Source organism: Scaptodrosophila lebanonensis, unplaced genomic scaffold (assembly GCF_003285725.1).
Source record: "Scaptodrosophila lebanonensis strain 11010-0011.00,11010-0021.00 unplaced genomic scaffold, SlebRS2 tig00000043-arrow-pilon, whole genome shotgun sequence".
In the NCBI taxonomy this organism is placed as follows: Eukaryota; Metazoa; Arthropoda; class Insecta; order Diptera; family Drosophilidae; genus Scaptodrosophila; species Scaptodrosophila lebanonensis.
The window spans coordinates 10,046,388-10,063,664 of record NW_022060545.1 but is presented as its reverse complement, the minus strand read 5'-3'; the positions used below and the strand labels follow the sequence as shown (position 1 = coordinate 10,063,664).

The 17,277-nt window shown below is 36.4% G+C and overlaps 3 protein-coding genes across 3 annotated transcripts; 2 read left to right on the top strand and 1 right to left on the bottom strand.

The window, feature by feature from the left end:
• Window positions 1-922: 922 nt before the first annotated feature.
• Window positions 923-1,978, bottom strand: LOC115622447. Its single transcript, XM_030516388.1, has 3 exons — window positions 1,322-1,978; window positions 1,052-1,228; window positions 923-1,003 (listed from the first exon to the last, which is right to left on the bottom strand). The coding sequence occupies exons 1-3, from the start codon at window positions 1,976-1,978 to the stop codon at window positions 923-925; spliced, it is 915 nt and encodes a 304-aa protein (XP_030372248.1).
• Window positions 1,979-7,364: 5,386 nt separating this feature from the next.
• LOC115622446 lies at window positions 7,365-9,691 on the top strand. The gene is made up of 3 exons (XM_030516387.1): window positions 7,365-7,994; window positions 8,825-9,253; window positions 9,404-9,691. The coding sequence occupies exons 1-3, from the start codon at window positions 7,365-7,367 to the stop codon at window positions 9,689-9,691; spliced, it is 1,347 nt and encodes a 448-aa protein (XP_030372247.1).
• Window positions 9,692-9,820: 129 nt separating this feature from the next.
• On the top strand, window positions 9,821-10,944 carry LOC115622445. The gene is made up of 3 exons (XM_030516386.1): window positions 9,821-10,548; window positions 10,597-10,870; window positions 10,915-10,944. The coding sequence occupies exons 1-3, from the start codon at window positions 9,821-9,823 to the stop codon at window positions 10,942-10,944; spliced, it is 1,032 nt and encodes a 343-aa protein (XP_030372246.1).
• Window positions 10,945-17,277: the final 6,333 nt, after the last annotated feature.

Genomic DNA, 17,277 nt, shown 5'->3' with positions numbered 1-17,277 from the left:
AGCATTACGGCCATAGACTTGGCGGAAATGTTATATCGGATCTCATTGATATATACACTGCACAAATTGATGGAGTTGTTACGAAACTGAAACGGCATGTTGTGGCTACAAATCTGCAAAGAAATAAACAAATTGTTTAATGCCATGTGGACTTAATAGTAAAATGTGCATTTCATATAATTATATGTAACAACCGGACGTACGACAGCTCCAACAGAAAACATAATTTTTTTAATCACACAAATATGTTTGACTGTATGAGCGGGGAGATCTTTCGAACTATAAAATATACGCGGATATATAATTTACTTTACGCAATGTACTTATTTAATATAGCTAAAGCAGGAGTAATTTATATGACCCTGACTTCTTTAAGTTAACTTCATTAATTCTTTTAACCGCCATTGACTCATTTGTGCAGTCTCAGTTTTACATCGAAATTATATCTACAAGTATAGGTCAGTGATGCTTGGACGATAAATGAATCCCTTAAGATTTTCTAATTAAATTAAATATAATTTCTAGGCAGCAAATGTTACTTAATAGGATAGAGTCTCCAAATTATCTTCAGAACTATTTTCTTACACAAAAAAATAAGTAGAATAAAAAGTCTTATTGTAATAAATCTATAAAACTATAAGAAGTGCCCATTTTAAATCGGAAAAAACATTTCGATATAAAATCTTAAAGCACATTTTAATTTGATATGATAGCCTCGGAAATGTTTTTTTAAGAGGTAGTCGTAGATTGCTGTTAATTAAAGAATTTTAGAAAGGACTTGTATTTAAAAATAAAAAAGTTCTTTAACGACTATTAGATTTACAGTTCGATTATCACTAAACGCAATACTTTCTCAACTTTCTAAATAGTATACATATTTATAGAATTTCGGGCGATTTTCGAAAATCTGAAAACATGTTTTTCAATGTGTGGCTGATATGCATACCATAAAATCCACTATGTCCAGTCTGCGGTCTAGACGTTTTATGTACGGCTTGAAAAACTGCAAATAGCACAATTAGAAATAGTTTTCAGCACACTGAACACCTACCTTGTAATCCTGTAGGCGTCGATAGAAATCATGTGGCTTATTTATTAGTAGCCACAAATTTTGTTCGAAGAGCCTCCGCTCCTTACTAAACTCCCTAGCCACTAATAATAGCGTTGCTAATAGGACCAACTGATTGCTAACATAGCGAATCTCCACCAAAGACATTGTAATGTAGTACTGACGCATCAGTGTCAGATCAAAATTGTTTTGGAGTACACAGCCTTCGTATAGTTTGCCGCAAATAATCAAAATAATAATTGCTAGATATACATTAAAATATTTTTGCATGGCCTCTTCGATTCTGCGTAACGATGGCTGCGCACACAGCACTAGGCGTAACATCTTGAGGCGTTGCTTATAGGTCAGCAATTCGGTGAAGACCCGATTCATAGCCACATGCAGGCATGTGAGCCAAAGGTAGCAATTCACATGCAACATCATCTGTAGATAATGGAATAAGAGGACGAAAAACAGGAGACACCTCCCCATGGCGTTATACGTCGATAGTTGCCAGTATAAGATCATTATTAGTTCCCCCGTAAAGACGTAGGCCCAAATGGAGGCGCGCACGACAGATGTGCACATCAACTCGCCCAAAGCCATTTCCAGAAAGCGATGGACCTGAATCATCTGATTAAGCACGTCCAGCAGATAGGGCCGCGATATAAGAAATACCAAGCCAGTCAGCACGTATAATTGAAAAGTATACCTGTCGGTATTCATACTCTCCCGAAAAATGTAACAAAATAATATCGAAAAGGTAGCAATGATGCAGACTAAATAGGTCACTACTTGCTGTGCATTGGCAAAACTATGGGTCTTCTCCACATAGCGTATATTGAAGAGACCGCAGAACTCGCAAAACGATTTTTGCGCGTTGAAAAATGTGATAATGTGGCAGACACAGAGCAGCACATGCAACGACATCTGGATAGAAACTCCAACTGATGGGGGTGCTAGCGGGGCATAGCCGGACACTTTACGATGTTCCCTCGACTAATGGCCACAAATAATAACAACAATTTGTGCTAATGTGATGTACAGACAAGCGACAAACTGACAAACTAACCAAATTAGTGGCGCTTTTCTGTGCAAATGCTTTTAGTCTGAAAGGCATTTTCAAGTGCCTGTAATTGATGTGGCCCTATTAAAGTACTGCGTGGGTGAAAAGGATCTTGCTGTGAGCTTTTGAGGCAATGTGAGATCTAAGTTCTTTATCAATTAAATAAAAAAAAAAAACCGTCATAGCTTATGATTTATGTATATGCATCATCAAATGACCGAACTTCTGGTTTTGTTTGAAAATGAATGCATGTATTCGTAGTAGACTATTGCACGAGTGAGTTCAATGCCGTACACAGTGCAAGATCTGAGTTGTTTATAAGACAGTTAAAATACTATCTAGAAATGATTGATTGACAATCTAGTTTATTTTATAAATATAAAATAATAAAAAAATAATAAAAATGCGCGATTTTGAATAAAAATGTTGTTCTTCAATATAATACAATTGTATTCAGTGTACATTAGAAACAGCTTATTTCAGTAATAACTCAAATAAAGGTCATAAGATAAGAAGTGCAGGCTTGAGGCTTCTTGGAAAAAAATTAAAAGTAGTAATTCTAAAAATTACTTACTTTTTGATTGCTATATGCAAGATATTTTGTAAATAAATTTGTTAAAATATTTATTTAATACAATACTTACAAGCTTATAAGTATATTGCATACGTTAAGTAATTATACTTGTAGTTCTAAGAAAATTCTCTCTTACATATGCAATGATGAAAGTATTTATCATTATCATTCTGGATCTTGGATCTATATTCTACGAACTATAAATACAAATATTCATAAGGGGATTTAATCTAGAATGGGAACTTTTTGAAACCTAATAATTACTTAGGCTATGGCTAACGTAGGTAATTTTTCACACACATATCTGAAATTTCATATGTAACAATTCTAAACCAACATTTTTTAAACATAATTTCTGTGCAAAGCATATGCATGCCTGACCGCCTTCTCTTAGCCTGTAATATTTATATTTTAGCTCTATTGGCAACCAAGTACCCTCTAGATTGGACTCGTGCAGAGCCCTAACCACACCCGCTCTCACCAGCTACCACTTCAATTAGTGCAATGCTGTCTGAGCATTTGAGCACGCGCGCATTCGCTGCTCTGTCACTCTGCTCTAATCGATGGCTTCAATACAAGTATGGTAGCCGGCGCCTTAGCTAGGGAGCATACGTAGTACATACATACATACTATATACCTACTAAATATTTAAAATTCGACGTACAGAATCGCAGCCACTGGCGCACGTGTAACGTCAACCGCTTTGGCGACCGCTGTCAAACCCACTTCAGAGATTTTCCAATGAGCTGGTGCGGGGACGACTGCATGTGATGGGGGAGAAAAAAACTAATTTATTTGCCAGGCGGGACCTGGCTGACCTCGCCACCGCAAGCTGGCAGTTGACTGCGCCACCCTTTACCCTCATTTCTTTTGGCCAGCAATTAATTTGTTCAAGTTTCAATCGTTTACTGCGGCTGCTCAACGATTTGCATGCCAAAGCATGTGGCATGTTCATCGCCATCATCATGACAGAGCCCAAATGTAAATATGTCAAGCTCAAGGAGCAGCAATGAGTTCCTCTTTAGTCCCTGTTCGTTGCTCCATTTTTGTTTGCTTTTCCCAAGCGTTTGCAGTGCACGCGTCTTAATTTTGAATTCATGTCGCATGGCCCGACACTTTTTGCCACTGCGCTTTTATGTGGAATTTTAAAATCCTGTTCATACCGTAGCAGGAACGACAAAGGACATTAAGCGACGTCGGCCGCACTGGAATTCAATAAAACCAAGTCAGTCGGTCCTCGAAGCCCGGCACCACTGCTGCTCCCCCTAATTTCCACACACACTCGCACACAAAAACACGAACACACAGCCCCACACACATGTACAAGTTGTCAAACAACCATTAAAGCCATCAGGCTTGGCATCCTCATTGGCATCAGCATCGGCATCGGCATCTTCATTGTCCTTGTTAGCAATGGCCTTGTGGGCCACCTAAGCCCTTGACACCGAACTCAGTCCACTTGATGGCCTATTTCCTTTCTTGCCATCTTACTTGTATTATTTATGCCTCCTATACGTCTAGTACAAGTATGCAGCGACTTTGACAACGAAATTGATGAAGTGCTGTTGATTTTATCATTCTCAAGATGCTCAATGCTCCATGAAACTCAAAAAACATCATTTAACTAATGGACAAACACTACAATCGTTTTTTGAAATATACTCGAACACATTTGCATGCATATGTTATTTGTAATATTTTATGTTAATTGCAGACAAAATCTCCCCCCATAACACTTACAAAGTACACTCAGGGTTACATAGAACCGATCTTTAGGATCTACTTGTAAATTGTTTATATGCTCATGATAAAATCTAAACACATCTTTACAGATGAGTTTTTCAATGTAAAAAAAAAATTATTTAAACCTTAGATAACATTTCACCCGTTCTGCATTTTAACCTAAAAATTATTATTTATACATATTTTATTTTATATTTGTTTTTCTTATAAACGGATTAACATATAAACGTACATATTAATCTAAATTGAATAATTTTCTGTAATTCACGTTTCATTATTATAACTAAATTTTTGTTATTTTTATTGAAACAAAATATGCGATTTATTACTTGTATATAGCAATTATTTATTTATTGTCTGCTTTTTAAATAACTGTCCGCTTTTGATGCTTTGATAAACTGTTTTGAGTAAGCCATGTGGACTAAAATAATAGCATCAGATTGCGAGTATTTTAAATAAACTCTACCGAATGATTTTTGATTGAAAAATGCAAATAAAACACTAAATCCACTTGCTTTAAAAGCTTTCTAGAAAAATAATCAATAAAAACAAAATGAGAATTTAAAAGGAAACATTCAACATATTGACAACGTTGAACTAGTATATAAAAATATATAAAAACTGTTATTATAGCCACACTTGCATGTGCAATATGGAATAAATATAATTAAAATGAACTCAATTAAATCGACGGCAGTAATTTCAGGCGCAGAAAAAAAAAATTTTCTATATTATACAAATTTATTTTTAATAAGTTTGCGGTACCAGTTGCCCAAGGCTGTTGTAGCCCAGAAACATATAATTTCTGGCACGTTGAGGGTGTGGCATCAAAAACATTCATAAATCATCAAATGCAGCGCTGACAACTAATGAAAACATTCAGAAATTTATGGCTGCAGTAATCGAAAAAAGGAATGAAATGAACATCGACTCATAGCCGCCGGCGCATTTAAATTGAAAAAATTTCAGGAGTGTAAAAAAAAAAATTGTATGTGAGTTGGCCAAAATAAATTCATTTGCTTTGTAGGCGACACCGAAAAAAAAACCGAAAAACTTTAGCGGAAATGCGCCATTTTTATGCCGGCGCATGTGTTTGTGTGTGTGTGTGTGTATGTGTGGGTGTAGCAGTTTATTTTTGGAGCGAGACGAGCTCTTTAAAAAGAGTATGTACTAGCATGTGTAGTTTTTTGCTTGAACACGAATTTTTACCCACGAATATAAATATGTATGTATATTTTTTGTCAGGTGGTATGTGACACGGTATGCGGCGATGCGACGATGTATAAAATTTTTACAATTGCAATTTGTAATAAAAACATGCAGCATTTTCTTATACAAGTATATATAAAGTATATACTACATATAATTTTTTTTCGCTTTCATTGTTATATGCGGCTTTTATCGCGACAACACTAACAAATATAGTATACACATGCATGTGCAGTTATATATGAATGTGTGGCATATAACTGTGCCCATAAAGAAATGTAAGAGGAGATATGCGACACACACACACAGAGACACACACACACTCACATTTTGAGTGCAACTAAAGAGCATGTGTGAGGGAAATGGTGGACGGGGTGGGTTGGGGAACGGAACATAACGGAACGGAACGGAAGCAGAGCAAACTACGATATGTAAACTTACAAATATTTCCTTTTTATGGTTTTATGGCATTTTAAGTGCTCTTACTGTAAACTATTAAAGCGTGCTACGCTGTGCAATGGCCAAGAGCAGGCAGAAGGGGAGAGGGAGAACTCACTTGTAAATAAACAGGGCATGAAATATTATTTGTCGTTATTTTTCAAGTGCATGAAAGGTATTATGCATGTGTGGATGCTTGTTATGGAGGCCATGAATTCTCAATTGATGTGCAAGCACCTGTAAGTATTTGAGTGAGTTTTAAAACACTTCACTGAAAAGTGAAAGGGTATATATTATTTTTGGTGTTTCACAAAGATAATTGGTATGCCGCATATTATAAGTAGCAGGATGGGCTCCATTATTTATGCTCCCACTGCTTCAAAACAAGTACGATGGCACATATAATATGTCGAGACCGACTATGTCAAATCAGAATGGGCCAGCTACCATTTTCAATATTTTTCCTTATTCCACACCAACAGAGAGTTGTGTGGAAAATGTTTCCATTATGTACTTGTTCGCATTATTGTAATTATTGCATTTTTCTTTTTCACATTTTTATGCATAACTGAAAACTGAACTGACAAAAAAAAGAGCATAACGTCAATGGGATATCACATTTTCAGCACATGTGGCTCATGGAAATTTAATATTTTGAAACAATACCAAGCAAATAGTGCGATTGTCAGAACAAAAAAAGTTACAAAATTTGCAACTGGCAATCGCAATATTAAGTGGCCGGCGCATCATATAGCTATCATAAAACAATACTCATGATTCAGAAAGATTTATTTATGCAACAGTTTTGTATAGAGATATTGGAATCAAATTGGAAATTGGGATTGTTGTCATACAAAAAAAAAAAAAAAAAATATCACTAAATATAAATAATAAAAATATTTTGTATACAAAATATATATAGATAATATTTTAATTTAAATTCAACTACTTATATGAAGTTTTCACGTACCGGCTAGCAAATGCTCATGATCAGCAAGTGCAATAAAATATAGGCACATAAGGAAATTCACTACCCGTGGAGAAATCAAAAAATTTATTTATGAGGCAGTGAGGAAAAAAAATTTATTTTTTGTAAAAGAAGCTTTTTAACATGAAAAAGGGTACAGGGTATTCCAGAGTTGGGCTGACAGCACTTTAACCGGCCCCTGGTGTATTTTTTGTGTGCTATCAATGCAATTGCTTTGTCCTTATGGGACATGGCACAAAGCTAATTTAGTGGCATTAACTCGCTGAACTGTCCCCATTTTTTTAGTTGCTGACCAACATGGCGGCAAGTCGCAAGCGAACCACGCAACACACAAGTGCTACGGCCGACGGCTTCTGCCTGTGCCATTTGAAGAGCTTCTGGTACCATCTGGGTCGACTGGGTCTCTATTTGGGTTACTATAATGTGAGCTATGCGGAAAGCCAGCAACGTTTTGTCTGCGACGAACAGTTATATGTCCATCTGGTTGCAATCGTTAATCTCTTCTGCAGCGTTGCATATTTGTGGTTAAGCCAGCACTGGATATACGATAGTCTGATCTTCTTGCTCTACGTCCCGCTCTATATTTACTTCCTTCTGTTGCGCCAGCACCTGACGCGACTCCTGAACGAGGGCGCTGCTATTCATGGCGCCTTGGAGCAGACTTTGGGGGAGCTGCTATGTGTTCGCATCAGGAAGGCGACCGTATTGATGTTGTTGGTGCCGGCGTTGCAGTTGCTGCTGCTTATGTGGCAGGCGCAAATGTACTACTGCTACCAGATAGCTGCCATTGCTGGTGCCGCAATCATCTACCACATGATGCTAATGTTCTTGGCCAATTACCTAATCTGGTTGGCCTGCATTTATCGAGCGTTGAGCATATTTCTGGCCCAGCACATGAACTGCACCCGTTTGGAGGAGCTGCGACAGGTATGTATTCTAAATTGAGATAAATACTATTTTATGGAAACCAGGTTAATTAAAAGAAGTTTTGTTAAATGAAATATTATATGGCTTGCTCGGAATTATAAAGTTTATCAGGAAATTATTAATGTTGCCTAAAAAGCAGACATTAAAGCATTAATCCAACAAACTTTTATCATGTTTTACATATAGGAGAAGATCGTTTTTAAGAAAATTCTTCATCCGACATTTTTTTACTATCAAAATATAAACAATGGACTTCTTACTAAAAGCCAGGCTTTTCATTTATTTTTTATTTATTATTAGTTGAAAAGGGACAGTTTTGGCTCTAACATTGTGAAATTTACAATTAAAAAAGACCAATGGACCAATTACATATTTCTGTAAAGAATAATGCCCTTGCAAGTTCAAAATGTTCCTAAAACTTTGGCATTATTATAATAAACTTGGAAATTAATTTTTCCAATTCTTATTATATTTCAATTTTTGTAATTGAAGGGTTTCATAGCGAGATTTTTACTTTCTTAAGGGATCTCACCAAACTGCAAATGTATTTTCCAAGTTAAAATGCAAATAGTTTGCTATCTTTTCTAAATTGGGAGAAAATGTTTTGGATCATTGAGGAAATTATCCCTTTCTAATAGAAAATTTATCTAAATTGTGAGTTGTAACAAGCACTTATTAAGCACTCAAATATATAGTTGTTAAACCAAAAATTTTTGTCCCAAGGACAAAACCTGCATAACTTTAAATGAATGATTTACGATATAAGTAGGAGGGAAAATATTTGAACTCAACGGGATCCGTCTAATGAAAATTCTTTTAATATGCTTCAGATTTTGCGTCAGCAGCCATTTATTGAGAGCCTGCATTTGCGCGTCTGTCGAAGCTTTGCGCTGCATCTGCTCAGCTTTTTGACTTTATTGGCGGTACGCATCTGGCAACTGCTGGAACCCCATTTTGGCTGGCCGAGCAGGCAAGGAACCATTTTGCATTTGCGCACCGATCGCATGTTGCTCTGCCATCTGACACTACTTGTCTTTCATCTCATCACGTTGATGGTGATTGCTCACGATTTGCAACGCCAGCGTTGGCGCTTTGAACGCAACTTCCTGCATTTGGCTGATGAGCCCAAATACTTCGTTTTAAAGTCGTGGCGGCTTCTCAAGCATAATGTAATCGCACAGCCATTTGGAGTACCCTTGATGAGGATTGTTCCACGACGACGAGCTAAGCAACGCAGACGTGACATTATCCATTTGCTGGTGAGTACCAAATCAATCGGAGAGGCAAATTATTTGCAAAAAAATTGTTGCTATCGTTACAGATTTATATTAAAGCCTTTATTACAACCAACACCTTTAGGTATTAGGCCTAGTTGTAAAAGAAAATTCGTTCTTATCCTTTAATTTCAGTTCTCGACCAATTTTTGTGTAACCAGCTTGTGTAGAGCTCCTTTGGTTATAGTGGTGCTGGGAAAGTTCAGCCGATGTTACGAGCTGCGCCTTAGTCTGCCGCTGCTTATGAAGAGTCTTATAAAGTTAACAATATTGTTACTGTTATCGCTTTATCAACGGCTCATACTGTACTCGCACATAAAGGTGGATTTCTACAGTTCCTATGCACACAATGATTTCGACGTCAATGTGACAAAGTCGTTAAGTCAGGTCTATCGATTTTATTACTATGACGAAATGGAGTGAATTAAATTGAAACACGCAGATAATGAGACTACATTAGGCTTATTGCATTCATCTGCCATATGTTGGGTTGATGTTTTCATTTGATAATTGCATTTATAGACAGCATTCTCGGTTCAGTTTCAGTTCAACATGACTCCGTTTCCAGTTTTGTACAAGTTCCTGCATTTTTTGCGGATAATATTTCACTACTCAGGACTCTTAAGGATCTACTACGATAAGCCCAAACAACGCTACTATCATCAGAGAAGCTTCTGTCAGTATATGCCGATTGTATTACTCGTCCTCATCAGTATTATGCACTTGGTCTGGCGCTGCAGAGTGGAAATCCAAAATGAACTCTTTAACTCATTGGTGCCGGGCTCGCGACCTCCAAGAGATAACTTTGAATTATTTCGCCAATTCTTCTCCGACATCGTCTTTATTATAACATTCATCGGTGCCTGTATATGGCAAGATAAGCTCTGGTGTATCGTCAATGAAGCTCAGCTGGCCTACAAGAAACTTCGACCGTATCTGGGTAATAAATGGCAGTGTTCGTTCCTATTGTTAGCACTCTGTCTGCTGCTCATCGGCCTTCTGGTAGTGATGTGTGCTTACGGTATTTGGATGGACTGGCCCCACTGGGCAGACGACGGTGGTGCGCCAAAAGTTTTAAATTTCCTCATGCTGTTTGTTCATTTGATTTTCGCCACAATCATGGCCCTACATGCCATTTACCATTTGATGAGTGCGGCGCTTCTCCAAACTATCAACAATCGCATACGCCGGCTAAAGCAACCGGACAAACAACTGAAGGTTATTGGACATGTGCTGATTGCTCAGCCACTGCTCAAGAAGGCCAACGAATACGCTGGGCGGTACTTTACACTATACTTCAACTATTTCCACATCCTGTTGATCTACAGATGCTGGTCCTTTGTAGTGCTGTGCAGCACCTACGATGTCAACGATTTGATTCAGCAGCAAAAGAGCGAAGACGACCGCATTGATGAGGCCGATTGGAATGGTCAGGATCCTGAAGCTGGACATGCTGAATTGTTGCATCATGCCGCTCTGATTCTGGCCTGGCATCTGGCTATGATGTTGGTGCTTCTTTGTGGAGCACATACGCATCAAAAGGAACACCAAAAGCTCATTGATAGTATTTGGGAAGTCCATGAATATGTGGGTGATGAATCTGTATATGTGGACAACAATAAGGCCTCCACTTCACATACAAATAGCTTTGTTTCTATTTCACCCACCGTGAATAGAAGGGATACTCTGAACTTTTTGGTAAGTAATTTTCTGGATCAAATTAAGTTAAATAATTTGTAACATTCTCCCCAGCTTAACACGCAACTATCCGTTGTGGAGTTTTGCAACATTTCGCTGCCCTTTCTAGTTGGAAGATCAAAGCACCTTAGTGGACGTAATGTTCTAACAACCGATTCGGTGATTAGTGGATTTAAGATGTTCTTACTATTGATTTTATTCACAGCTGCTGTGGACTTTGTGCATAAGACAGAACTAAATCACCTTTTGGTATATTTGAAAGAAAAGCATGAAAATGATTAATTAATATCAAATAAGAAATATTAAATATTAGAACGAATTAATTTTAATTTGAAGCTGTGGTGGAGTTTGTAAAACATTTTCCAATTCACAAAAATATATTTCTTACCCAAAAAGAGGAGACATTTATTTTTAGATAAAAAAGATCTTCTTGTCTATTTTGAAAAGAAAATTTAAAATGGACTATATTTATTTATTGTGAATTTTATGAAAAATGTTATATCCTTACAATCGCAGTTTTCAATTGTGGTTGTATTTCGTGTAAGTACAGCCGCCTAAGGTTAGGCACTATTGAGCCTCCCTAAAAGCGACTAATTAGTGAAAATGAAACGGACAAGCGGAGGACTGCAAACACGGGACAGAGAGCCACACAAATTAAACATTCATTAAACAAATTACTATAAATAATTTAAATGACACTTGCCAGCTGGCTCTTGGCTGTTGGCTTTTTCACCTGGCAACCATCAATTACTTAATGAATAACAAGCAACATTTTAGACAACTCAGTGGCGACGACCCTTATTTTAATGAGCCCGACCAGCAGGCGAGAACAAACAACGGTGATAAAAAGGTGAATCTGAACCTTCGCCACTTTAAACATTACCCAAAGTGCTGGCACAACAAAAAAAAAAAAAAGACCCAAATATGTTCTTAAAAGTTTTAGGCAGCACAGCGGCACTCAAATGCTCTTGAGAACATATTTACTAGGTGCGATAAAATAAACGCAGTAATTATTATATAATTTTCAAACATAAGTGATTTAACATATTTTATAAACGAGTCTCATACTAAATTTTCAGTAACTTAACTTTCTAAAACTATTCATAAATATTGAATGTAGCTTAAAAATTGAGAATAATACCAAACTCAGAGACTTGCGTTTCTTTTATTTGGAATTTGGATCAATAAATTAAAAATTACTATTGAACCAAGGAATTAGTATTAGAAACGATCTGGTTCATGGCACCATCTAGTTTACGAAAACGTGGTAATGTGAACATAAACAAAACACTTCATATATCCGCAAAACATACGATAACATATCGTTGAATGTTTCAGTGGATGTAGTATTATCTGCGAATTTTACTGCAAGGAAGGAATTGAAAAATAGTTTCGATTCTAATGAAGAATTCGTAATATAGAACATATTTCACGCTGAAAAAAGGAAGGCTGAGATCCAATTTTTACTTTAATTAAATATTGTACAACACTCCTTATTATTGAATAAATGTTTTGTACACAAATTTTACAGCAAGTAAGGAATTGAAAAATATTTATTTATGTTTAAGCTGCACTCAATATCATTTGCAAGTTTCGCTTCTAATGAAGAATTCGTAATGAGATGTTTAAATGTTTTTTTTTTTTCGCGCAGTAAAAAAAGTAGGTCTGAGAACCCAGGGGCTTTGCAATATGAGAATTGTTGTGATTGTAATTCTCGTAGACTGCGCGGCCTTTACCTTTTGGCGGAGTTCAAATTTATGCATAAACTCGATTGAATTTAAAATCAACCGTGGAATTTTAGCAGACATGGGGGCTTACAGACATTGCAGCAACAATAACAAAGAAAATGGGAAATAATATTGACGGGAAAAATCAAATTAAATTCAATAAATTAACATAAATCTCAGACGGTACGAGTATATACATATACTATATATGCATATAGACACAGTAACTGCATATCGAATTATTTTAATAAAGTCGCACAACTCGCAACATATGCGCCGCACCACTCTACATACATATTTGTATAAAGCCGTCAGAGGCAGCAAGGCCGCACATGTGGCTGAGAGGCAGGGCCAGAGTCAGAGGCAGAAGGAGAGACAGAGGCAATGCAAATAAAATTCTAGGCACTTGACTGGCAGGCATTTAAAGCTTCTCTCATGCCCGCTCGAAGGCCCAATGGAGCTGACTGAAGGCGCCACAATGACGCAGCCTGTTTATGGCTTGCACTTTGCAAGCAACTTTTTCTTACAACTTGCAGTTTTGCTTGACTTGGCAATTTGAATGGCTGCCAAATATTCTAGATGGCCCCCACCCACCCACACATTTGGCCGCAGTTGGTGGCCATCAAATAGCGATAGCTATCGTTTTACACGTGCCACAAATTATTGATTATGTTTATATTATAAACGTATACACGGATAGCCGGATAGCAGCTGTCAATTTGCAGCGTTGTTATAAACAAAATAAGTAAGAATTAAAGCAAACAGCTACAAGTATGGCATGCATAATTAATGCATTGCCATCTGCAGCTGTCGGCATTTTGGATCTGATGAAATTTTAATTAGTGCAAGACAAACGATAAATTTCAACGGCATTAGCATAAATGAAAACCGCTGCTTGCCAGCAGACAAAACAAAATTGTTGGCATAAAATCAATGATGGCAGCTACTCGGCTCGGGCGCAATTAAAGCTCCAAAAGTACAGACATAAGAGTATACTAAGAGCATTGTAAGTATACAGCTACATACGTGGGTAAGTTGGCGAAGAAAATGGCAATTACATGCATCAAAGATTCATAGCCTTAAATGCTCCTCTGCGCCTTCTGCTGCTCTTTATATTGTAGCCCACTTTTATAATACCATAATAATGACTTTATCGTTGAAGCAGGCAATAAATCTCTTACACCCAAAGGAGCAAAGATAAAAAGTGATGGGGATATGAGTGTACGACACTGTTGCCATGAGGCTTGAAGTTGTGCCTTTTTGCTACCAAGGAATTAAATGATATATTACACGCATGAGCTTAGTGTGCTCACATACATATAGACGTATGTGTGTCTTGCTAACATTTCATAAAAGTTAATTAATACGATTTGGTTAAATGCTAAAGTATGCGACCATACTGGATACTTCGGCAGACCTCATCTTCTTATAACTCGGTGGCGTATACTTAATGCGAGCATAATGCGCATTCGACAGCTAAAGAATTACAAAGTTGTTTCACAAATTTGCATGTCAATTTGCCAAAGTATTGTAAAGAAAAGATATTCAAACGAAATCAAGCCCCTGCGCAGTGCTATGTAAATTTTTAGGTGCTCAGCACTCTAAGCCGCTGGCCACATCCCCTTCTTACAACGAATAATATATATCTGAGCGGGCAGGTATCAGCGCATATTCTGTATTGGCCTTTTTATGCCGAACGCCATTCAATAACAGTTGCCTAAAATTTACATTTTCGTTTTAGCTGGCCAGAAAATATGTTCGTCTGTTATTGTTTTGGCTTTTTTCAAACAAACAAATCCAAATGGAATCTCAGCATAACAATGAAGTTTTCCAAACTTTATCTGCAGCATCGGCCAAAATCCACAATAATGCACAATTTCCCCTTTTTTTTTTTGTGTTTTGTTTCTCAAAACAAAAGTTGATGTAATAGACTAGAGATATTGATATTGAAATCTATTTGAATACATTTTTGCCGTTAGTGCGGCAAAAGGCATCCTCCTAGTTTTTTTTATTTTTGTCGACATTCTATACAAAAGGAACAAATTTTTAACGTACATTTTTGATTGAATCTGCCGCTTTTATTTTTATGCTTTTCAGCAAACAAAACTGGTAGCTACGCTGCACAGTGGCCCGGACTCTTAATTTTAAAATTTGCATATATTGTAAATATTTCTGTAAAGCTTTTATAGAATTGTTATTTAGGTATTTAGGTATTTGGGCCGATTAAAACTCAAGTAAACAAGAATGCAATTTCAGAGATTAGAGAGTTGCAATAAATTTTCAAGAGGCTTGTGTCTATGCTTATGTGAGGCACTTAAGCTTTTAACCAATGCAGCAACAAAAGGAAGTATGGGCAAAGCAGGTGCACAGATTAACTTTATGGCTACAGCATCCTTTAAAATTTACTTATTTTGTATGAAGCTCGACACATCAGCATTTATTGTAAAATTTGGGTGAAAATTCCAACGCAGTCTTATGACGTTGTAGGCATTGGACTTAAGACTCATTTAACTTGCTTACATTTGAAACAAGAGAGAACGCTACAGTCGAGCAAGTCCGACAGTGTAATACCCTGTACCCAGGTAAACTTCCGTCACTGAGTTATATGCGCCCATAGCAGCAGCAAAAATAGGAAGAAGAAGAGCGAACTTGTTGCTGTAGTTTGTGGGGGTTGTACTGGCGAGAATTTGTTTGTTAGAATTGACCAAATTGAATAAAATTTTAAACAACAGTAGATAATTATATATAAATTATGTGTGAAAAGTTTGATTTAGGTAGCATTTGAAATGTGGACGCTATTGACGAAATTCTGTAGCGGGGGAAGGGGGGGAATATTTCAAAAAAATAAAATAAACTCGTCCTTAGGAGAATCTAGGTACCAACTTTGGTTATTCTAGCTTTTATAGTTCCTGAGATCCTTGCGTTCATCCAGACGGACGGACAGATGGACAGACGGACGGACGGACGGACATGTCTAGATCGATTTCTCTCGTCATGCTGATTGAGAATATATATACTTTATGGGGTCGGAGATGCTTCCTTCTGCATGTTACATACTTTGCACAAACCTAATATACCCTTTTTACCCTACGGGTACAGGGTATAAAAAGTACTGGATCAACGCAGCACAGTTAGCCGAAGGGCAAATAATATTCCCCCACCGAGTCGGAGGCGTTAATTAGATATTGTTGTAATTTGATTAGATTTCTCCTATATAGGCTCGCTCCTAGCTTATGCTTTTTCTAAATTTTATATATTTCCTTTGTCGACAGTCAATGTTTGTTGACATAAATAAATAAATAAACACTTAAATATTGCAGTATTTTTATTATATATAACATAACACATTTCCATTTAAATTCCTGGCCACTGTGAATCATTTTATCGAGTTATATTTTTTGGGGCAACAGACTCAAATTGCCAGCTTTAGTTCGTTGTTAAGAGCAGTAAGCTGATATTAATTAGATATTTAACATACATTCAAGGACATTTTAACGCATGATTGCAAATGAATGTGGATTTTATAATTAATGTCAGTGTATGTGTTGCCATCAGATAAGCCACAAAAGCCAATTAGACAGGCCGTTTTATCACAATGAAAACGTTTACACTAAACAGCATGAAAACCAATTATAACATAAATGTACTAACCATATTACAATTGATGCTGTTTAATACATTTTTTTTGTATTGGTACAAAGGTGAATTATTGAACTTTTCATTTAATGCGTGCATAAAAATATGAATCTCTTTTTGAACCAAAGTATCACAAAATATTGATAATAATATCTTTGAAGCCTTTTTAAATTCCTCTTTTAAAAATTTAATTTAATTTTTTAATGTTTGTTAATGGGTAGCGTTGTGCTTTAGGCACTACAACAACAAATGTTCAAATAATTAATCATAAGTCGATCAATAAACATATATTTCAGCTCACCCCTCAAGCAAAAACAATAGCTAGGAAAATTCGCGGTAGCTCAAGTGATTTTATTTGTCATTTAACATAAAACATTTTTTCTGAAACAAACTCGTGCACAAACGCATTGATATTTAATTGAATTTGCGCATTAACGCAGCTGTCAGGTTTATTTATTGCATTTAAATAAGTGCGATTCGCACTAATGGCAACAGCCGTTGGTTAATTGTTATAATAGGACATTCAACATATGGAGAACGATATATGGCAATGCATAGTACAAATAAGTTTGAAATGCAGATTATTTTCGTTTTTGTAATTACTTTCTTATGATGCTACTAGTAAAATACAATATTCAGAAATTTATATTAAACATTTAACAAATTTATTTCTTTTATTATAAATATAAACTTTCTCCGTCAGCGCAGAAGCTACAAATTGTTTACTGTGTCGCGCAATAAAACTTTATTCCTCAATGGATATCGTTAGATCATCTCAATTGTATATGGTATATTGGTCTTACATATTATCTATGGCGTTGCAACCAAAAGCATATGGAGTCTACACCTACTTCGTTTCCTTCGATCCTTTAAAGGTCATCAAATAAGTCTTTTTTTATTATGTAAATTATATTTAATACTACCGTATCATCTTCTTTCTGTATATTA

Excerpts from the sequence above, each read along its gene's own strand:
- LOC115622447 (XM_030516388.1), bottom strand. The coding sequence starts at position 1,978 with ATGTCGTTGCATGTGCTGCTCTGTGTCTGCCACATTATCACATTTTTC. Across the intron at positions 1,229-1,321 it reads CCATGCAAAAATATTTTAAT|TACTACATTACAATGTCTTT; the intron begins GTATATCTAGCA and ends CTGATGCGTCAG. Across the intron at positions 1,004-1,051 it reads GACGCCTACAGGATTACAAG|TTTTTCAAGCCGTACATAAA; the intron begins GTAGGTGTTCAG and ends TGCTATTTGCAG.
- LOC115622446 (XM_030516387.1), top strand. The coding sequence starts at position 7,365 with ATGGCGGCAAGTCGCAAGCGAACCACGCAACACACAAGTGCTACGGCC. Across the intron at positions 7,995-8,824 it reads GTTTGGAGGAGCTGCGACAG|ATTTTGCGTCAGCAGCCATT; the intron begins GTATGTATTCTA and ends AATATGCTTCAG. Across the intron at positions 9,254-9,403 it reads GTGACATTATCCATTTGCTG|TTCTCGACCAATTTTTGTGT; the intron begins GTGAGTACCAAA and ends CTTTAATTTCAG.
- LOC115622445 (XM_030516386.1), top strand. The coding sequence starts at position 9,821 with ATGACTCCGTTTCCAGTTTTGTACAAGTTCCTGCATTTTTTGCGGATA. Across the intron at positions 10,549-10,596 it reads GCCAACGAATACGCTGGGCG|ATGCTGGTCCTTTGTAGTGC; the intron begins GTACTTTACACT and ends GTTGATCTACAG. Across the intron at positions 10,871-10,914 it reads AATATGTGGGTGATGAATCT|CTTTGTTTCTATTTCACCCA; the intron begins GTATATGTGGAC and ends ACATACAAATAG.